Genomic DNA, 22,159 nt, shown 5'->3' with positions numbered 1-22,159 from the left:
TAAATGACAAAATAATAATAATAAAAAAAAGAGTTTTTGTTAATTTAACTCTCTCTCCTTTTCTTTTTTTTTTTTTTTTTTTTTTATTATTATTTAATTTGATTTTACTTCTAGTTATTACGTTTTGCTATTTTGGTAATTGAATTATCTAGCGATAATTGATTTTTTGTCCAAAAATGATTGAAAAATCAGGACTACCAACTAAAATACAAAAGAAAATGCTTATTTTTTAAAAAAATAAAAAAATAAAAAAAATTGAATCATCTTTACCTAATGAGAAATGATATTCCTACACTTTCTACACATATTCTATACACATCTTATTTTCAAATCTACAATTCACAATCTAAAATTTGTCATTATATTTAAATTTGATTTGGCAATCCGAATAAGTCATTACTCACTCACTCACTTTACCATCGGAATCATGAATTAAGATTCTCTACAATTTCAAAGAAATTTTAGATTATCAAATTATGTGAATTTGATCATACCATTTTTTACATTGAACGACGTACATGAAAAATGTTACATATTAAAAATGTGACATGTTAACAATGAGAATTGAATATATTTTTATCAAGTTATTACATTTTATATCGTATAAAAACTTTGAGCAAAAAATTATCTTCTGGTTCAGTAAAGAATAAGTCTCTCTTCAAAAGTAAAGAAAAAACATTTTAAAATATTTTACTGCTGACTCCAAACTATACTCAACCATACATGCATCTTACTTCTATCTTCCCCATCTTCATTAATTATCTCCACATTTATCACTTGCCACCATGTTAGCATTGCATGACGATTGGTATTGGCAACAAGAGTACCACTTTTACTGCAAGTCTTTACAAATTGACATATTTTATGTGATACTTAATTATTTTGGACTGTCGAATCAAACTGAAATAATTTAATAAATCTTAAGCCATAAATAAGAGATAATAAAAGAAAAGAGAATTATAAACGTCGTCTATTTTTTATTTTCCTGCAAATGATTGAATGTTATATATAAAACTTGCTTGCTTCCAAACAAGTTCGCCGCATGTAATGTCAAGACTCAAGATCAAACAAAATTCTAAGAGCAATGTTACATGTCTCAATTTTTTTTTCAAAAATTTGGTTTTCAAATGACGTGTTACAATTTCATGTGATTTATTATTTTAAAAAATGTCTCACCATCTCATGAAATTGTGACATATTATTTGAGAACTAAATTTTGATTTTTTTTTTTGAGAAGTCTAATATTTCTCAAATTCTAAACCCATCAATAAAATAAATATGGGATAAATACCCCATTGGTACCTGAGTTTTACGTGTTTTTAAATTTAGTACTTCAGTTTTATTTGGTATCATAGGTGGTACCTGAATTAAGGATAAAAACCCATTTGGTACCTCTGTTAGATTTTCCGTCCAAATTTTAACGGCTCGCCACGTGTCAACCGCTGAGGTTGACACGTGGCACTACATAAAAAAAAATTAAAAATTAAAAATTAAAATATTTAGAAAATGATTAAAAATAATAAAATTAAAAAAAAAAATTAAAAAAAGAAAAAAGAAGAGGGGTGGCTGAGCCACCCCCCTTGGCCACCATGGGGGTGGCCGGCCACCCCCATTTTGGCCAAGGAGGTGGCCCAGCCACCCCCTTGACCGGTCTGACCGGTCTGGGGTGGCCGAACCACCCCATAGGGGGTGGTTCGGCCACCCCACAGTTGAAAAAAAAAAAAAAAAAAAAAAATTTTGAAGGGTTTTGGCCCTAGGGACCACCCCCTAGGGCCACGGGGGTGGTTCGGCCACCCCCAGACCGGCCTAGGGGGTGGTTCGGCCACCCCCAGACCGGCCTAGGGGGTGGTTCGGCCACCCCCTAGGGCCAAAACCCTTCAAAAAACAATTTTGGGGTTGGCCCTTGGGGGTGGCCGAACCACCCCCTAGGGCCACGGGGGTGGTTCGGCCACCCCCAGACCGGCCGGACTGGGGGTGGTTCAAAACCCTTCAAAAAACAATTTTGGGGTTGGCCCTTGGGGGTGGCTGAACCACCCCCTAGGGCCACGGGGGTGGTTCGGTCACCCCCAGTCCGGCCGGTCTGGGGGTGGCCGAACCACCCCCGTGGCCCTAGGGGGTGGTTCGGCCACCCCCTAGGGCCAAAACCCTTCAAAAAAAATTTTTATTTTTTATTTTTTTCAACTGTGGGGTGGCCGAACCACCCCAGAGGGGGTGGTTCGGCCACCCCATACCGGTCAGACCGGTCAAGGGGGTGGCTGGGCCACCTCCTTGGCCAAAATGGGGGTGGCCGGCCACCCCCATGGTGGCCAAGGGGGGTGGCTCAGCCACCCCTCTTCTTTTTTCTTTTTTTAATTTTTTTTTTAAAATTTTATTATTTTTAATCATTTTCTAAAGATTTTAATTTTTAATTTTTAATTTTTTTTTATGTAGTGCCACGTGTCAACCGCTGAGGTTGACACGTGGCGAGCCGTTAAAATTTGGACGGAAAATCTAACAGAGGTACCAAATGAGTTTTTATCCTTAATTCAGGTACCACCTATGATACCAAATAAAACTGAGGTACTAAATTTAAAAACACGTAAAATTCAGGTACCAATGGAGTATTTATCCCAATAAATAAATAAATAAATAGGGAACTGTCACGGGAGCCTTGCTTTCCACGTGCTGCGCGCTATCCTATTGGCTACGGCCCTTTATATGTATAATCGCGGCAGTGTTTCTTCTTTTAACGATCTTTTAGAATTTTAGAAGTTAGAGAACCCTAAAACAAAGGAAGGAAAGAAAAGTTTCGCTCTTTCTTGCGCTCCAAACAAAACCGGCACTAACCCTTACGCGAAACCTTCACGTTCTCAACCATGAAATCTGAAGGAAAGCAAGAACTCCCGGAAGGTAATAAACTGTTGGAACTGAACGATCGAACCGTACACGTTTTCAGAAATATTAGCAGCAGTAGCAGAAGTAGTAGTTCGAGTGGTTCTTCCGATATCGACGACTCGAACGACTCAAAAGTCGTGTTTCCGAGTGATTTTCTCTCTTCTCTCCGGATAGTGAAGGTCGAGGATCAGGATTTGCCTGTGACGAAGGCTTGGCCGTTGTCGGTGAGGGCTCCGGTCGAGGTTGCGGTACATAATATGCAACCAAACGGTCTCCTTGTTCAAGGTTGCAAGCAGTTTTGGAAAGCAGGGGATTACGAGATCAGCGACCGAGGCGATGCTGCTTCGACTTGTGGTAATTAATTAATTGTTAGAGCATGCGTTGTTTTCTTTAATAATCATTCGTTACGTTGTCCCGCGTTTTTTCTTTCTTCCTTTGTTTTCTTTAAAAAAAACATTCTTTTTAACTGTTTGCATTAGGTTTAATGCTTGCTAAGTAAATTATTATGTTTGCCTTTTGTGATGTAAATTTCGTTGGATCGATTCAAATTTATATATATGACATTAATATTACCTACGGTTCGACACTTTTTTTTTTTTTTTTTTTTTTCAATATCTTTGAATGTATTAATGGGAGTGCTTGTCAAGCAGGGACGGGAGCTGGGGGTGGCCGGTAGGGCCATGGCCCCCAGTTCATTTGGGAATTGAAAAATAAAATAAAATAACAAGTATAGTTTGATTTTCGGTCTATTTAGCCTCTACTCATTAAAAATTTTGGCCCTACCCTTTAGAAATTTTAGCCCATTTTTTGTTGTTAAAGTGTGGAGGAATAAACCTATTAGAGCTTATCTGTGTCAATTGGTTCTTTGTGAAACGGTCTATAATTTGTGGAGAAATAAAAATGAATAAAGTATGGGTGCAAGCTAAAAACAGAGGAGCAAATTTCTTTACATATTTTTTTGGAGGTTCGTTCTTGAGTGCTGGGAACTTGGGAAGAGAAAGATATTAAAAAAATCTTGAGAATATTGATTTTTGTAGGAGTTGGAATCTTAATGAAGAAATTTTGGGTTAATAGGCGGTTCAGCTACACCGTACGTGAAAAGCACCACTCTACCATATTGTGACTGATATTACCTTTTGAATGAAAAGAAATATTGGTTTATATTGTAAATGATGTAGTGTAGAGTTGAGAAGAAAGAAATAAAAAAGAAGAAAAGTATTGTAGAAAGATGCAGTTTTTTAATTTTTTTTTTTTTTTTTTTTTTTCAAGTACAAAAGAGACTGAAGAAGGCGTTGAAAACTTGAAGATAAAAAGATACCAAGCTCACCCAGTATATTTTGCATTTATACTTTGAACACATATTTTATATATTTTTTGTTTGGCCCCCTCCCAGCTCCGTCCCTGTTGTGAAATATATTTTATTTTTCTTTTACAACATAGATTTCTTCGATTTCAAACATGACAATTAATGGGTATATATGCTTCGTTTTCTTTTTCTTTTTAACTATTTGCACATCAGTTGAATGCTTGATAAGTAGATTTTAGTTTCTTTTATACGTAACTTTTGTTGAATTCAAATATGACAATCATGTGTGGGTATACTTTTTTTTTTTAAAAGATCGAATATACTTAATTGGTTGATTTATTAGAGGAAATCAAATGTTTGTATAACAATTTCAAAGCAAGAAAAACATACCTAAATTTGCTAGCTAGTATGGTAAATTCTCAAAATTCTGTTGGTTTGTTATTTTGCAGCTGGCATAGATCATGTCAGGGTCCATCCTAAATTTCTACATTCAAATGCGACCAGCCATAAATGGGCTCTGGGAGGTAGATAGTCTATATGTTTTTCTCTATCTTTCTTGTTCTTGTTCTTCTTGTTTTTTTTTTTTTTTTTTTTCATCCTAGTATAAATGAATATTTTACTGACTGTGGGTCTTAATTGCACAGCTTTTGCAGAACTGCTAGACAACTCTTTGGATGAGGAACCTAAACTCGCTTCTTTACTTCCAAAAGTTAAGAATGATCACATTAATTTTCATCTTTTCATTTTTTTTTCTCGTCTTTTAACTGCAGGTCTGTAATGGAGCCACATATATTTATGTAGATGTTCTTAAAAACCAGAAAGATGGAAGTAAAATGTTGCAAGTTGAAGGTAGGTAGCTTTATTGTTTTGCCTTCTATTCAATTATTGTTTTCTATCTGGAGATTTCTTTACTTATTGTCTTTGTCTTAATCAGCAAATATCCGATGTTAATATTTTGTCCTTGGCGGATTTTGTACTTGTGTGCTGCAGATAATGGTGGTGGAATGACTCCTGATAAGATGAGGCAGTGCATGTCTCTTGGCTATTCTGCAAAAAGCAAAATGGCCAACACCATTGGTCAATGTGAGCTCCTAAATTACTTTAAAAAGTTCACACTCATAAACTTAATGTGTAAACAATCTTTTCCTTTTTGTTTTTTCCCTTCCAATTTTCTCCCAGATGGAAATGGGTTCAAGACAAGTACAATGAGGCTAGGAGCAGATGTTATCGTGTTTTCACGTTGTCAAGGGAATGGTGGACAAAGGTAAGTCCTTTTATCTGCTTTCAATTAATTTCTTGTTTATGCTCGCTTGTTTTAATCTTTCTATTATGGGATGTTTATGGTGATTGTTCCTCTGATCTTGGGTTGGCTCAATTTGTTTGCATGTCATCTTCAAGAATCAAGACTAATTTAGTTGTGTTTATTTGTTTAAGCCTCACACAAAGCATCGGAATGCTATCCTACACATTTCTGAGGGGTACCGGAAAGGAAGATGTTGTGGTTCCCATGGTAAGACCAGACCAGTTCTAATGATTCTTGCATGTACATAATGATTCTCTTTATCACTAATTTTTCATTTGGAACGACAAGATTGACTTTGAGAAAAGAGGAACAGAGTGGAACAAGATGACGCGATCTTCTCTGCATGACTGGAATAGAAATTTAGCAACCATAGTGAAGTGGTCACCTTATGCAAGTGAAGAAGATCTTCTTAAGCAGGTAAGTCTTCTTTTGGTTTTTTCAATTTTATCCGTTGTTGTTTGTTTTTTTTACCAAAGGGAGAAGGATATGTAGAAGAAAAAGGAAAAGACTGGGGGATTTATTTCAAAAGGATATGTATAATGACATTTCTCATTTTATCATTATTTATCATTCTTTGTTTCATGTAGTTCAACTCCCTGAAAGATCATGGGACACGAATAATTATATACAACCTTTGGGAGGATGATGAAGGAAATCTTGAACTTGATTTTGACATCAATCAACATGTAAGCTTTTATCACTCTTACTTTCATCTGCTGACTTTTCTTGGTGGCTCAAGCAATTTCTGATTAGGCTGATTATTTATAATGTTCAATGTGATAGGACATTCAACTTAGAGGAGTCAACCGAGATGAGAAGAGCATAGAAATGTCAAAACGATATCCCAACTCTAGACACTTCTTAACTTATCGACACTCATTAAGGGTATGTATAAATTTCTCACTTGAGTTTCATTAATATGAAACATTATTGTCTATTCATTGGTAATGCCCCCACTGAATTGAATTTCTTCTAAATTCTCATCTGGTCTTTATTCCACTCACATGGATTCCTTATTGGCAAGTATTTACCATGGATACTTTAATCTACTATAACTTGGAGTTTTAAATTCTAATAACTTCAGTTTCTGCTTTTCAGTTTCTAGCCTGAATGTTGTACTAAATATAACTTATTACTGTATTTTGTTACAGTAATTATTAATTAGTTAACTGCAATATTTTTTACTTGCTTAAGAAGTTATCAGTACAAGTCCTTGCATGACCACTATGGTTAGTGACATTTCTGGATTTCATCTTTGCCAGAGTTACGCATCAATTCTCTATCTCAGACTTCCACCGAACTTCAGAATTATTTTGCGTGGGGAAGATGTTCAACATCATAACATAGTGAGTGACATGATGTTAGCAAAGGAGATAACATACAAACCCCTGCATCTTCAAAAAGATTCAAATGTAATGTTATTTTTAAGATTCATTCATGTACTTGATTTAGCATAGTTGCCTGCATGCCTTCCATTTTACCATAACCTGTTTTTGTCTTAATGCTGTCAACAGATGGTTGCCCTCGGGACAATTGGGTTTGTAAAGGATGCCAAATCTCATATTGATATTCAGGGGTTCAATATTTATCATAAAAATCGATTAATTAAGGTTTGTTTTTCTTGTTCTTCTGTCCATTACATATTACAGAAATGTATTTTTCCCATGATTGAATCCAGCTATAATGGTTGAGACTAGAGCTACAAAGGCATTGCGCTTTATTCGTGTACTTCTGTCCATTACATTCTCTTTTGTTGTCTTCTTTGACATGCAAAATTATCTTTTATCAGCCATTCTGGAGGGTCTGGAATCCTGCGGGCAGTGATGGTCGCGGAGTTATTGGTATTGTTTCAATCTATTATTGTGTTTTCTCATTTGTTGACAAGTTTTAATGTCATTTCTTACTCAACTTTACTCTTTGTTATGTCCTTTTTATGCAACAGGTGTATTGGAAGCTAATTTTGTTGAACCAGCTCATGACAAACAGGGCTTTGAGCGTACAATAGTGCTTTCGAGACTCGAGCAGAGATTAATTAAAATCCAAAGGAAATACTGGTGTGTTTCTTCAGCTATTTGAATTCAGAAAATCCGAGGCAATGAACAACTTAATTGCTGATCAGAACTATTTTTCTTAGGTGCGCAAACTGCCAGGAAATTGGTTATGCTGCAAGGCGACTTTCAGGTGTTTCTCCAGACAAAGAATCTTTAGCATCTTGCAAAGAGAAATGTAATTCCCGCACAAATCAGAATGGAAGTGGTTCGCCAACTGGGGGTTCTAAACCAAAGTCCACTGTGAAATCTAATAAAAGACCACGTCCTGTAGACTCTGCAAGCGAAGATGAAAGTTTTCATGACACATCGCCTTCTCGTGAATCTGACCAAGACCCCACATCAAATTCAAAGGTAGATCTTCCTGTGTCTAAGTTTTACTGATCATTGATTAACAAATATTTTAAGAAAGAAGTTAAGGACATGAGTAAAAGATAGTCCTAGGTTAATGTTTTGTGATCAGTCGCTCTACCACTGGAATCTGATACCCCTGTTGAATCCTTATGTGCTTATACCATAAGAAAAGACCTCAAGCTTATGCTATTAAGCTGTTAGTCATTAAAATATAAGTTGATATTTCGTTTCAACGATTGGTTTTACAATTTACCAGCTATATATATATGGTTCTTTCAAATAGTAATTTTTTTACAATTCTTTTTGTCTCTATAAATGGTTCTGTTTATGTTCCCCAACACGCAGATAGCTGCCACAATCCCAGACCGACAAGTATCCTCTGATGATCATTCAAATAGTCTAACCAAATCAAAAGAAGAGAATGGCAATTCAAGGAAAAGGTTGTATATTTGTTCTTGTTACACTCTTTGAGCTCATGTTGTTTGATTGTGTCATTTGTGGTTCCATTTTTAACCTTTGAAATCTACTTTTCAGTTTGAAGGAGCTAGGCAGTCTACATCAGATGACTGAACTGCTAAATGATTTACAGGATGAAAGAGAGAGGCGTAAATCACTTGAACTTCAAGTAAGTGGATAATCGTTTTCCCAATTCATTCTTTAATTAAGAGTTTCCAATTGTACATTTTAAATCAACTATAATATATATAAATCATCTATATATGAATTATTTTTCGAATTATTTTCCATAAGTGAGTAGGATAGGCAGACAATGTGCCTAGCATTGTCTTAGCGAGTTGGACATCTTAAAATGATCTGATTACACTTTTCTACTTGTTTTGCCCGTAATTTCTCATAGTGGATTATTCTGCTTGGTCTGTTTGGTTTTCCTTCTTTACCATCAGCTTCAAGAGGAACAAAGTAAAATAGAAGAGCTGGACCAAGAGCAAATAACTCTGATTGATATGATCTCGGAAGAAAGGGGCCGGAGAGATGCGGTGGAGAAGAATTTGAGGAAGAGTTTAAAGGTCAGCAAATTTTTCTCAGACTGTAAATCTTAATTTAGTACATTGAAAAATGTTTTCTTTTGCTAATGAAGTATTAATTTTTGTTTGCCCATAGGATGCATCTGAGACCATTTCTGAGCTGCTTGAGAAGGTCAAGGAGCTAGAAGGCAAGAAGGGTTGAAGCTGCCACCAGCCTTGACTTTTGTAATTAACTCAAACTAAGCCTATTTTATAGGGTTTGCGCTCATCCTTAAATGTGACATATATGGAGCACAAACCCTCATTAGGAACTTCTTGAGAACAACCTACTTTGTGTTTTATGGGTCCAGTTGGATTTTGTATTTAATGAAACCATAAACCCATATTAAATAGAATACTCTTAAGTCTTAAGAAGCTTGAGAACAATTGACCAAATCCAATGCAAGTAGTAGTTAGACCAAATTGTTCTAGCACATTGGTGTGAAAGCAAATGAGTGTCATTAAGGGTATTATAACTTTTATTATTAGTTCTTTAAGGTGGCAGTTCATAATTGATGAAATGGTTAAGCAGAAAAAAAATTTGACTTGTAAATTTAATTAGTCGGTGACTGACTTGTCAACCATACATTGTTAATCATTTCGGTAATTATAGACTACCATGTAAAGGAATTATAAAATAAAATAAAAATTGAAATATGCCCATTTTGCAAAGCAAAAATTTGACCACTGAGACCGCTCATGAAGCACATATCTACTTCATGTTCCTTTATCGATTGGCGTCGATGGATTTGAGCTCTTATAGATTAAATTCCTCTGCACCTGTGTACATGGGGATTAACTTGTGTTTCATTTGTGAATCTTATGTGTACATGTGATACGTTCAGATTTTCCTAGGGCTAGGTGGCACTGTCGTAGCCACCAAGCAGCCCCAAGCCAGCTGGAATAAGGAGTTTAATTCTCCATATTTTATTTCCTTAAGTATTTAATTTAATAAGGAATGTATTTTTCATTAGTTATTTCCTTCTTAGTTTATTTTTCTGCATTGTGTTATGACGGCTAGACCTAATGGTTATGTCTTATGACCTAGCCATCATCTATTTAAGTGTAATCCTACTCAAGGAATAAGCATGCTGAATATTATGAAAATGTAGACCTTTTTTGTTGTTTTGGAGATCAATGCTCTCTCGAAGTAGCCATTGGAGATCACGGCTCTCTCGAAGTAGTCCATATCTTTTTCTTTTGTTCTTTTTATTATTTGATTGCATCAACATGCATTGAGCACATTCTAAAGCTTCGAAGCTTACTTTGGTCCTTCTTTGTGTCTTGTGACATGATCTGCTTTGTTGGAACTTGGGTCTGCCATTGCCAAAACTGTAGCTTCCATCCCCTGAACTTTTTTTCTTTTTTCAATTGACTCATCATCTATTTCTATAGTTATAAAAGAGTTCCTAACTTTCTGGTGGTAGCTACAATCTACCACTTTCTCATACACGCTCAAGTATAAGATTTTGTTTGCTGCTGAGGAGAGACAAAGAAGAAAAACTCAAACTCTGTAATGTGAGATAATGCTGGAGGAAAGCGTGCATCCTAATTGTAGGCTTGAGCATGCCAGCAATTGAGACTTTCTTGTGTTTACATCTTGTTTCCTGAAAAAAGGTGGTTTTGTTTGTTGCTCAGCCACTGTAATTTATTTTGTAATCATTGGACTCTTGTCAAAAAAATTTACTGCTGTTACATTGTGAAGGCTTTTCACAGTTAGATAATTTCTTCTTGTTTAGTGTGGTGGACTTGCAAGCGAAAATGAGAAAATTTGTATCTACTGGTTGCTAAGTGTGTTCATAAACACAATGTAGTTATGTGAAGAAATTCATCTGCCCGTTGTAACAATCCAATTAGGCAAAATATATTGTATTTTCTATATGCATTGGCTTCCAACATTGATACAATAAATACCAAACATAGTATTTGATATAATTGAAGAAAATAAGTGAACTATCACTATGGATTTTGGGTTTGTGGGCTATTAGGAGGGGATGGGGGGATGTATGGTATCCAAGTTCTTGGGTCTCTAAGATCAAATGCTGGTGGTGGAGGAGGAGAGAATGAAGGGATATTGGGTATCCAAGTTCTTGGGTCTCTTAGATTAAATGCAGGTGGAGGGGGTGGGGAAAGAAGAGATGGAGTAGGAGGAAAAGGAGGGAGTTGCGGGAATGGAAAGGGCAAAGATGGTGGGTTTGGAAATGGTAGTGGAGGGAAGGGAAAAGATGGAAAAGGTGGCAGTGGAGGGAAGGGCAGTGATGGGAAAGGTGGCAGTGGAGGGAAGGGTAGTGATGGGAAAGGTGGCAGTGGAGGGAGGGGTGGCAAAGGAGGGAAGGGTAATTTAGGTAAAGGGGGCCAAGGGAATACAGATGGTGGGAAGTAAGGAAGAAAGCACTTTGAGGAGTTCAAAGAGCTTAGCAATTCCTCCTGATTTCCACATAAGGTGGCATTCTTCTTAGATGGCTTGTAACTCAGTGCATTCAAATTGTATATACAGAGCTTATCTTGCTTAAACTTGACTGTGATCACATTTGATGTGACCTTTGAAGCAGGGACGTTGCAGGCTGAAGATGAGCTCCCTATTAAGCTTGCCTGGCACAGTGATGTCACTGCTAAACCTTCTACGCAGTCAACCCCATCAACAGTCGGTATTTCTAGCTTATATACTCCATGTTTATCCGTGGTTCTGTTGACTGAAAACAAGATCTGTTCCGTGGTTTTTGGTGATTGTGCATTGAATTTGCATTGGATTTGAACATCCGCACCTGATTAGTAAAACAAAAAAGCACACGAGTTTGTAGTAGTTGAGATTTCGTCTTCAAATGGAACTATAGAGTAGTTTTTTCTGTCTTTAAGGGATAATTACCTGGCAAGAAGTAGCTGTGTCTAGATAAAGTGTTGCTGGAGCAGATATCACAATAAACAACACCCACTACGTTGATGTGGGAGACCGGAGTTGTTGGTTGAGCTATGAGAGAAAGTGGATGAGTGAAGAGAAATGCAAGAACAAGGAGAATTATAGAATCCATGGGAGGGAGATTTGGAGAAGTGGGAAGAAGCTTCTACAAAAGCATCAATAGTTATAGGTGGTGATCCATGGGATGCATTATTATATATAACAGAATAAGTATGTCCTGTATGCATATAATGAGCCCGTGAGTAGTTGGTGATTGGACCAACTGTAATCAGAGAGTTAAAATGCTTTATCTATTCACTACAAACAAAGACATGTGAAGAGCCTTTTTGGCAGATTGCACAATGGTGGAAAGTGTGAGAGTTTATTGCTCTGTAGCAGATTGGCAACTAGTGGGGTTCGATTTGGAGCTTCTGTGATTTCCCACCGTAGGAGAACAGTAAGTCCAAGGATTGAAGGGCAATAATATGTTGGGTTCGATTTGGAGCTTCTGTGATTTCCCACCGTAGGAGAACAGTAAGTCCAAGGATTGAAGGACAATAATATGTTGCAGTGGAATATTGGATTTTTTTTAAAAAAAAAAAAAAAAAAATTCTGCAGGGAGGCTTGCTTGTTCTCTGACTCATTTTTGTTCCTTCACTTTCTGTTTATGAAAACAAGACGAAATCGCAAGCCAATTTTACTTGGCTAGTTCATATGGGCGTCCTGCTTCCACCACAGCAGCTGGGTAAGTTTTCATTCTACGCCACAAATGGACTGCAGCAACAAAACGTTCAGTAAACGACACTGTGCAATGATCATGTCCTGAGCGTATAATTTATCCTGTAGTTTGTGGGGTTGTCTTGTCAAAAGTGAAGGTGGACTCACAGGACATGCACAGATCGATTTCACTGTTGGGCTTCAATTTCTCGTGGGGCTTGAGATGAGCAACGTATTATTCTATTAGAGTAATATTCGTCTGCATTCAGTTAAATTGTGTTAAGAGATTCACCGAAACCAAGTGTATAAGAGCACATTGGCATCATCGTTCGGGATCAGTGATCACGAGGGAGGAATATATCGTATATTCGCGCGTTGCCATGTTGCCACATTGCCACATGTCGCACCTGATCGATCGGGCTTCCTAGCCTCTTGGTTTCCTGGATTTCTTTAATCCTTCAAGAATATTTTGTACGTATATTCGTTGTCAAAAATGTATGTTTCAGAGGAGGGAATGGTTCAATGAGTGCGAGTCCCTAGCTTGGGCCTCAGATTGGGAAAGAGGCAGCAAAAAAGAATCCTATTAAGCGCCAGTCCAAAAATAAATCCATTGGGCTATAATGTTTGGATATATATGTTGGTTTTTTTTTTTTTTACACTACAACAGTCCAAAAGAAACAGAAAGAAGCATGGACGTGACAACGTTTTCAGTTTTTCCTTCAAATTAATGATAGCCCATGGAAAATGGGCCAATCCCCTTATCATCCCACGAAGCTGCGTTTATCTAATTTGACCTATAATCACAACTAATCAAATCTCTTGCGATGTACTATAAATTGAGATCAAATATAGCCTTAATCAAAACAAAAATCAAACAGCCTTTTGAGTTGCTGTTTCAGTGATATTGCCCAAAGATCATATATAGGCAAAGAAAAACTTTGATAAGGATTCCTTACAATTGTTTTTTTTTTTTTTTTTGTCTAAATTTCACAAAATTTGAACAGAAAATGAACTTAAAATGCGGGCCTATCTACCCAGGAATTCGGGCCAGCAACTCCAAAATTTGGTTAGAGAATTCCAAAGCATCTCGACACAGAAACTATCGGATCAGGATCCCCTCAAATTTTTTGCCCGAATTTGATATAATTCGGACAAGTTGTTGTGAGTAAGCATTTATGAGATTCACCTGACCGGATAAGTAGTTGGGCAGCCCAACTTTTATTTGGTCAGGTGGGTCTCATAAATGCTCACTCACAACTACCTGCCCGAATTCTATCAAATTCGGGCAAAAAATTTGAGGGGATCTTAATTCGAAACTATCTTGATGTTCCATAATTATTTGATTAGGTGAAAAGATGAATGAACATATTTAAATGAAGCTTGCTGGGTGTTATGTTTCGGGGAAAAGCAAAGAGATTAAGAGCTTATTTAGAATTGTGTTAAAGAACTTCAAAAAATACTTTTCGTATTTAAAAAATTGAGCGAAACAAAAAACTGGTAACTGGTAAGCTTTTTACAAATCAAGGAATGCTCTCGCGTAAAAAATTAATTAGAAATAAATAATACTAAAAATTATTATAATTTTAATCCTATAATATTTACGTGTTAGTCTCACTACCCGTTGATAGGTCTTTGTTAAAATATATATTACAAGAAAGTAATTAATGTGAGAGTGTGGGTCAGTCAGTGGGTGGGTTCTACGGTCCTACCCCGTTTCCCACATGACCTGCCCGCATTGCACGTACTTTGTACCCGATCCCCGACCACATACAGCTGGCCTCTGCTGAATTGAAACAAACGTGTCAAAACATGCAAAGGTGAGTTATTAGATGCAATTTTCATGGCTTTTACTTCATCAGCAGTACTGTACCCCCTGTACATACAAAATCCAACATGGCAAACAGCTATTCGTGCTGATGGCCAGGACCAACGTCCTTGTTATCATACCTCCGGACACGTGGCCTCTAAAGATAACCATCGCAATGAATCAAGTACTTTGGATAGTCACGCGTACGGATACCACTAGATTTTGCCTCCTTAACATTCCCAAGCATCATGAGTCATGACGGCCAGAGAGTTTCCCGGCGCAAATTACACTCGCACTCTCTTGATCGTTTACTTTCTCTCTTTTTTTCCCCCGTTATATATATGGGTGTTGATAATTAACTACGATACATTGAGGATCAAGAACCAGTTTAAGAGAAGCTTTTAATTTTCACCATCCATTCTCGATCTATACAAATTAAGGAGAGATTCAAATACATTGCTGATTGCTCCATTTAACATTCATTACACAAGTTAGAAACCTCAAAACCTCAGCTTTTATATCAAAGATTAGAGAAGGAAGATTAAAATCAAACACACTAAAATGAAACGCAGTGCTCCGATCCTTCCCTTCATTCCCTTCGTGTATAAAATTAACACGCTAATTTTTGTTGTGCATGTCACGCTCAGAGCCACAGGGCTCCAGCCTCCTTGAGAAGTGGGACAAGGGTCCCGTTAATGTGGGACGCCATGACTCGGTCCATGGCACCAATTAGCTTCCCTCCGATGAAAACCACCGGCACAGTGCCGGGCGAGTTCCCAAGCAGCCTCATCAATGCCCTCTCAATCTCTTTGCCTCTTGGGTCCTGGTCCAGCTCGTACACCGTTGGGTTCACGCCCATCCCACAGAAGAGCCTCTTCACCGCGTGGCACATGCAACAGCTGCTGACGCTGAAAATCACCACCGCGCTCTCCGACGCCACCCTCAACACCCGCTCCAATGGGTCTGACGCTATGCTCCTCACCGAAGGCATATAGTAACCCCACGAGTACTCAGCAGCCTGGTAATGCATTCTGTAACTAAATCTCACTCCGAAATTAACAAGAAAAACAGAGAAAGCAAAGGAAATATAAATTGATGAAAACTAAGTGATCGTGTAAGTCCAAGAATCTGAGTGTGATATGGTGGGGTTTTATAGGAAATGTGTTGGCTAGGGCAGTGCAGTAAATATGTGGAGTTTGTCTGTTGCTGTCGCAGCGCGTGCGTGGAGGACCTTGTAGTTTTTGCTTCAAAAGGATTGTTGTCTGTACTGACTAGTGGCGAGGTGTAGATGATGACAAAAAATGTTACTCTAAACAGTAAAAGCTTAAAGTGCGGGAAGCAGAGGTGTCAGCCATAGAAGGCGGCTACGGAGGGTATTTGTCTACGTTGGAGAGAGAGTACCGTATGAGAGGGTCTAGTTTGGAGCAAATAATATAGTACATGCTTTTGAGAGCTTTGAGGAGCAGAGACATGGCCACAGGCTTTTTCTACAGGTTTGAAGTTTCAATAGACGGCTGTGTCCGTCTTTGCTGTCGAACCCTACGACCAAACCCTTGCCTTCTGACGTGACCATTACGCGCATGTTTTGCCTTTTTGCATTTGGATTCTCAACGGCAAGGCATGCATTTGCATGATGGTGATCATCATCAATGGTTCCTTGGGTTTGTCACTTTGACCTTCTCCCATCCCATGAAAAGCGCAAGAAAGCGTGACAATTTTAGAACCATTACTGGGGTTTCAATGTCTGATTATGCTTTTCCTTACGACACTTGCTTTTTTAAATTTTGTCTTCTTTAATCGAAGATCTAGGGTATAAAAAGTTGCAATTTGCTTTGACAATGTGTATTAGTTTATATATACTTCTTATCTAATTCCGACTTCCGCCCAATCGATTCATTCTTAAACAAATAATTGTCGGATTGGAACAGATTCGGAGCCGGATCGGATGTCGTAGAATTAGAAAAATGACATGCATTCATTATATAAACGGATCAAAAACCAAATACAACTACGCATACCTGGTTTTGTGGTAACCAAGACCGATAGCACATAAACTGGTATTAGACCATGCATGCTAAGGCCAATGACAAAGAAGAATTTCTGTCGAATAAATATAAACCTAATACAAGCGCGTGCAATTAATTAACTTACTAATCAAACGATTGCAAGAGTATTTATCTTTTAAATTGGAAGAAATTAAACAAAACATTATGTATATGTTTTGTGTGGCCAGGCAGGACGAAAAAAGCTGAGGTCCTAATTAAGATAGAGCCAGCAAAATTTATAAACTGACATAAATATATATATATATATATATATATGAATGAGCCAATTCGGAAAAAAAAATAAAAAAATAAAAAATCTACCCATTGATCTTCCAAAATCTTTTTACATTCATTGGAGACATGCAAAAATTTAATAGCGCTGAGTGCAAATCAATTTTGCTGCTGACCTTATTTATATAGACCGTGTCCTTTGAAATATATGAACCAAGTAAACAAAATCTATCCATTAAATTGGAAGACTGTCTATAATTAATCTTTCCCAAACATGTTTCCACTCGTTGGACACGATTCATGCTCAAATTGAATACCAGGGATTGGAAATCAATTTTGCTTGTGACCCAATTAATGTGGACCAAGCCCTTTCTAGTTTCCAGGGTTCATGAACTCTAGCGTGACGCAGTTGCATTGCAGGGGTGGGGGGGGGCATGATTCTGTGTGCCCAGAAGAATTAATAAATCAAGGTAAATAGAGCCATAGAGGGATTTATACCCTGCTGACCTGTCCACCTAAAGCAGTGACAAAGCGGCAGTTGTGAATAGTGAGAAAAAGGCAAGGCGTGCCCTGCAGCACTGTCTGGGTCGGGCGGCGGGTACGGATACATGCGCCGAATACCCAGCGAAATATGAGGATCTGATTGTATTTGAACCGGCAGGATCGGGTAGCTAGGTCGGACCTCAAACTTCCTTTGCAGCTGTTAAAAACTTAAAAGTGCCTGTCTCGACTGTTTGTTTGGGCTTTCTTTTTCTCACGGTGCTCACGTAGTGGTCACTGTCCTATGACACGTCATACGGTCCGACGGTCGTGCTTTTAAGGCTTTTTTTTTTTTTTTTTTTTCGCTTTTTAACCTATTCCAAATTTCCAAGTACTATTCGATATCTCTTTATTCGATGGTGCAATGAGTATTTAGATGTCCACCCAACGAAAGTTCAATGGAGAAACAGTTTGTTCTTCGTACAAAAACTTTAACCTCTATTGAAATATGGTTTAATATAGGTTTAAATAAATATTTGCCATGCTTTACGACTTTTATTTTTTGTCTTCTCAGTTTTATTTTTTATCAAATTTTGTACATGTGGTACATTTGGTACATGTGGTATAACGTCTGTGGGTGGACGTTAGTTTTGGACGAGAAATCAGACGGAAGTACTATTTTTGTCTTTTCATATGCCATAGGTACCAAATTTGATAAAAAGTGAAACTGAGAGGGCAAAAAATAAAGGTCGTAAAACACAGTGGGCAAATATGTATTTAACCCTTTAATTTATTTACCAAATAATTTTGGTTTTATGGGTTTGAATTTTTAAGTACATGGTACCTTATTAAGACTCTAATTTCCCCACCAACCAACAAAAGAAATAAAGAAATTGGAGTTATTTTTTCATTAAATCATGTTAGAACGCATGAGTTTTTTTTATTTTTTTTTATTTTTTTAATAATAAAATTGATATTATTTATTTCAATTGAAATAGCTAGAGATTCTATTCCAAGTTTTAGACAATTTTATAGCCATATTCGGAACTAAAGCAAGGGATAAGAACAAGAGGCCATGACTCTGCTCAAGACTCCAAAAAAAAGAAATAAAGAAATAAATAAAATCTGAGCCCATAGCCCCCCTTAAAAAGGTTTTGCGTGAACTCGATCTTTAAGGCATGTAATCAAGAGACTTCATGAATGGTTTGTTTGATTAATATCAACTTTAGTGCTTGCATGTGGTTGGATTGGATATTTCCTTGGTATTTTTGTGTGTGTATACATATATATAGTACATGCAAAAACATCTTTGAAGTGACTTGTAATGCTGTCGAAACTTTTCACATATCATAATGGAAGTCTCAAATTTGGTTCAATCAGATAACGCGCGTTGGCAGATTTTGAAGAGGCTAGCTATTACATGAACCTTTATGATTATTGTGCTGTGGGACTACTAATTGTTAATGTCTCTCCTGAATCTCAGTCTCTCACGACAGCAACCAATTCATCAGGATCATCAGTATCTCAGCTCCACATCAGCAGACTCCTCACTGCTCAAGGAAATTAAAAGGAACTCATCAACACTTGACACATCAGTTATTCCTTTAGACTTGTTGCAGTCACTGTCGCACAAGTTAATTAGATTCATCAAATTAAACCATCAACATAACATTTGGATATCTCTGCATGCTGAAGATATATAAAGGAAGCCACCAGTAGTGAATGCAAATCTCGAAGCGTATATTTTCTAGTGATTAATTAAGGCTGATCTTTTCTCTCTGGTCTCCTATCGATCGGATTGTAAATGTACATCTAGCTGCAGAGTACCAGTTATCAGAATAGGTGTGTGTCATCTTTAATTTTAGTAGTTATCTTATACATTTTTTAAGTCTTTACATACAAATGAATGATAATGAAATATTAATCATTCTGCCAAATTCAAAGTATCTTATAAACACAAACATGAATTTAATTGACAACTTTTTCTATTCAACTTATGTTATGAAATTTCTATACTTAAAAAAGAGTTTTGACCCTTGATCGAGGACAGATGCCCCTTTCACCCAAACCCAGCACATTTGCGGATACCGGGCGCCTTTCTCTGCTTCTCCTCAATCTCTATCTTCTCATATAAATTAATAGGCTTAATCAATTTAAATCAAAAAAAATGTCCTGGCAACAAAACAAAACAGAGCATTAATTGGTTACCTATCTTTTTGGCGTTGGACAGTTGGACTCCTATGATAAATGGCCAAATATATATATATTTTTTTTATAAGTAAAAAAGAAAAAAAGGGTACAAATATTTTTTATATTTTCATATAATATAAAGAGCTTTGAGGAAGAAAGAGACCATGAAGAGGAGCGCGGAAGAAATTAGTGTATGACTATGAGAATAGAACTTTGATTATCCTCCTAAAAAAAAGTGGGAAATTTGAAATTTCTTGATTAATTGTAAATTGAAAAAAAGAAAAAAAAAAAAAAAGTATGGGGTTTATCTTTTTCTTTTTTTGGGGTCAATTTTGGGTTTCTGTGATGCATTCAGGCGACTCTAATTAAGCAGGAAGAACCATGATTGAATTGCAAAAAGCACCATGATTGAACCAGTACTGGACCCAAATTAAGGATATATAGAAGAGCATGCAAGTTTTGCAAAAAATCTGTGTAACATTTATGTAATTCGAAACGAAACAAATTGTGTCTTCCAAAAACGCATTGATCGTGGATAGAAAGTATACTAGAGAGATAGCAATCAACAATATGCACCTCCAACTCCAATGGGTGAGACTTAATTATGTTCTCCTCCTTGCCATAGACGTTGGATTTCCATCAAACAGTTCATCAATCAAAGTCTCAATATCATCTGGCTGGTATTTGATATACTTCTCCGATTGTCTACCCGGAGCCAAGTATTGCTGGAACCTCCCTAAGAAAGCCCGGTAAGCCGGAATCATGATCGCCGAGATCGAAACCCGGAGCTCCGACTGAAGCTGCTCGTCGCTGACCACCCACGTGGTCTGGGTCTTGTGAATCTCATCGAACATGGCGTTGAAGTTCTTGAACCGCTCCTTCAACACTGGCTTCGACACCTTCCCATGGCCACTCGCCTGAAGACCCTCGTGGTTCAGACACTGCAACACCTTACTCCATGCCTCTCTCTGGTAGTTCTTGTGATACTGCCTCATCAACGACGACCGCTTTCGGCACCACGTGTCGCCCATTAACTCGTGGATCTCCGTGGACCCTTTGATCTTCTGCAGGATGTACCTCCCGTTGTTCATCAAGAAAACGTAGCACAACGCGTTGTCTTTGTACAGCTTCGACTTCATGTCAAGGTTCGCGTCCAAGAGGTCCATGATCGTCAACAACTGTACCGAGAACGGCGACGTTTTGGGTGTCGACCCATCATCGGTCTCAGCAACACCCTTGTCGATCTTTAGGTGTTGCTGAAAGACCTGCTCTAAGGTTTCCTTGTATTCACAGGCGTATTTTAGGTAGTTCATGACGTAGCGCGTCAATGGGTGCACAGCGCCACTAGGCACAGGTGTCCTCCCATGGTCGCTCTTGATAGAATTCTCGAGGTCACAGAAAATGCTCATTGCGGCTTCGCCGAGCCGGGTCTTGGCTTCCGATGCCTCGGATATCAGTTCCTCCGGGTACGGACCGCCGTGCATGGCCCGAAACAGATCGCGCAGAGACTCGTACATGTCGAGAAACTTGAACAACTTCTCAGCCGACCGCTTCGTCAACACCAACGCTTCTGCAAAATCGAGAAGCTGTATAACGACGGGGCGTGCGAGGTCAATGAATAGTGTTTGAGACACGGAGGGATGGTCGGAGAAAACGGAGTCGCAGAGGTTCTGTTCGCCGGAGAAGAGGTTGGTGGAGCACTGCTTGACGACGTTGATCCACAAGGCGATTTCTCCTTCCAAAGACTCCCATTGCATTCTCTGCACGTCGTCGATGCTTAAATACTCGTAGCCTAGCTTGTTCAACGCCCCTTTGAACGCGCTTCGCCTTAAGATGCCATAAACCATGCAACACTCGCTCTCGTAGCCCGCGAAGATCATCGCCGACGCAATCTTGTTGATGTTGGAAATGGCTTCTTGGGAAAATCCTGGGAATTCTTCTTCATCTTTGTTTTGTTCGATCGGGTCGGGTAGGAGGCAACGGTCGTGCTCGTGATTGAAATCGAACGAGGACTGCTTCGATGGCTTCTGAGATTTGTGATCTGAAACAATGTTGATGGGTTTGGGTTGATCTTCATGAAGAAGGACTCGCAACTCGTCCTCCAAAAACGACATAGCTCGTTGTAGCACGGAGCTTGCTCGGTTCAGAGAAGATGATAATGCCGAGTTTGATGGGAACTCATCCAACCCATTCGACAGCTTCGAAATCCGATTCACAGCTTCGAGAAACGCCGCGTCGTCTTCAGGGTCTCGACCAAACTTCGCTTTGCATGCATTGTACGCGTCGATCATGGACTCAACCATTTTCGACAATAACTCCACAGAGTTGGGAACTTGATCTGGTGGATCCGATTTGCCTTCCTGGGCATTGGGTAGGATCTCCAGGAACCGATCAACCTCGTCCAGAATCTGTGTGAGGCTCAGCTCGGGATCGGAGGGTGGTGGGTCTTCCTGATCAACCTCTGTTTCTTCCTTTTGCTGCTCATGTTGTCGTTGACCGTCCGATTTGGCATCAACGGTCTCTGAATTATCTCTGGGTGAAGACACAATGTCGTTCTGATCAGGATGTGGATTTTTCTCCATGACTTGTCGATTAGGCTCGATCTTACGGTTTCCTTTTTCTCCTTGTGTGTGTATGTGCGTGTCAATTAAAAGAAAAGATGGAGTTTGGGTTGCTGGGAACGCCAAAAGACGTGAAGAATATTCATATCATCTTCATAATTTCCTCCTTATTATTATACTTCTTCTTTGTTAATTGTAATCACCAAGGGAAAATCTTTCTTCCGATAACAATTTGTTTGGAAGGAAATGAAACGAAAGGGTGTACGGACGTGGTGGAGGTTTAAGGTGTGGCCGCTAATTTTGGGGGTGGTGGCCGTTGCTACGT

At 38.3% G+C, this 22,159-nt stretch overlaps 4 protein-coding genes across 4 annotated transcripts; 1 reads left to right on the top strand and 3 right to left on the bottom strand.

Moving 5' to 3' along the window:
* Positions 1 to 3,109: 3,109 nt before the first annotated feature.
* LOC133858363 (protein MICRORCHIDIA 4-like) lies at positions 3,110 to 9,070 on the top strand. Its single transcript, XM_062293820.1, has 19 exons — positions 3,110 to 3,228; positions 4,630 to 4,704; positions 4,825 to 4,871; positions 4,951 to 5,029; positions 5,171 to 5,263; positions 5,360 to 5,444; positions 5,615 to 5,690; positions 5,772 to 5,900; positions 6,071 to 6,169; positions 6,267 to 6,368; positions 6,746 to 6,895; positions 6,998 to 7,093; positions 7,273 to 7,324; positions 7,426 to 7,537; positions 7,618 to 7,885; positions 8,231 to 8,325; positions 8,420 to 8,510; positions 8,788 to 8,910; positions 9,005 to 9,070. Exons 1-19 carry the CDS (start codon positions 3,132 to 3,134, stop codon positions 9,068 to 9,070), a joined length of 1,935 nt encoding a protein of 644 aa, XP_062149804.1. The 5' UTR covers positions 3,110 to 3,131.
* Positions 9,071 to 10,760: 1,690 nt separating this feature from the next.
* On the bottom strand, positions 10,761 to 11,999 carry LOC133864176 (uncharacterized). The gene is made up of 2 exons (XM_062300433.1): positions 11,774 to 11,999; positions 10,761 to 11,672 (listed from the first exon to the last, which is right to left on the bottom strand). Exons 1-2 carry the CDS (start codon positions 11,934 to 11,936, stop codon positions 10,867 to 10,869), a joined length of 969 nt encoding a protein of 322 aa, XP_062156417.1. The 5' UTR covers positions 11,937 to 11,999; the 3' UTR covers positions 10,761 to 10,866.
* A 2,763-nt stretch (positions 12,000 to 14,762) lies between these two features.
* Positions 14,763 to 15,465, bottom strand: LOC133858579 (glutaredoxin-C1-like). Its single transcript, XM_062294059.1, has one exon. The coding sequence runs from the start codon at positions 15,355 to 15,357 to the stop codon at positions 14,971 to 14,973; it is 387 nt and encodes a 128-aa protein (XP_062150043.1). The 5' UTR covers positions 15,358 to 15,465; the 3' UTR covers positions 14,763 to 14,970.
* A 4,265-nt stretch (positions 15,466 to 19,730) lies between these two features.
* On the bottom strand, positions 19,731 to 22,159 carry LOC133864167 (exocyst complex component EXO70C1). The gene has a single exon (XM_062300421.1). The coding sequence runs from the start codon at positions 21,853 to 21,855 to the stop codon at positions 19,876 to 19,878; it is 1,980 nt and encodes a 659-aa protein (XP_062156405.1). The 5' UTR covers positions 21,856 to 22,159; the 3' UTR covers positions 19,731 to 19,875.

The sequence above is a fragment of the Alnus glutinosa genome, chromosome 1 (assembly GCF_958979055.1).
Source record: "Alnus glutinosa chromosome 1, dhAlnGlut1.1, whole genome shotgun sequence".
Lineage (NCBI taxonomy): Eukaryota > Viridiplantae > Streptophyta > Magnoliopsida > Fagales > Betulaceae > Alnus > Alnus glutinosa.
The sequence above is the reverse complement of the archived record's forward strand: the minus strand, read 5'-3'. Positions and strand labels throughout refer to the sequence as shown.

Coding starts and splice junctions, on each gene's coding strand:
- LOC133858579 (XM_062294059.1), bottom strand. CDS start 15,357: ATGCATTACCAGGCTGCTGAGTACTCGTGGGGTTACTATATGCCTTCG.
- LOC133858363 (XM_062293820.1), top strand. CDS start 3,132: ATGCAACCAAACGGTCTCCTTGTTCAAGGTTGCAAGCAGTTTTGGAAA. Junction 6,896..6,997: donor ATCTTCAAAAAGATTCAAAT/GTAATGTTATTT, acceptor TGCTGTCAACAG/ATGGTTGCCCTCGGGACAAT. Junction 8,326..8,419: donor AATGGCAATTCAAGGAAAAG/GTTGTATATTTG, acceptor TCTACTTTTCAG/TTTGAAGGAGCTAGGCAGTC.
- LOC133864176 (XM_062300433.1), bottom strand. CDS start 11,936: ATGGATTCTATAATTCTCCTTGTTCTTGCATTTCTCTTCACTCATCCA. Junction 11,673..11,773: donor ACACAGCTACTTCTTGCCAG/GTAATTATCCCT, acceptor TTTACTAATCAG/GTGCGGATGTTCAAATCCAA.
- LOC133864167 (XM_062300421.1), bottom strand. CDS start 21,855: ATGGAGAAAAATCCACATCCTGATCAGAACGACATTGTGTCTTCACCC.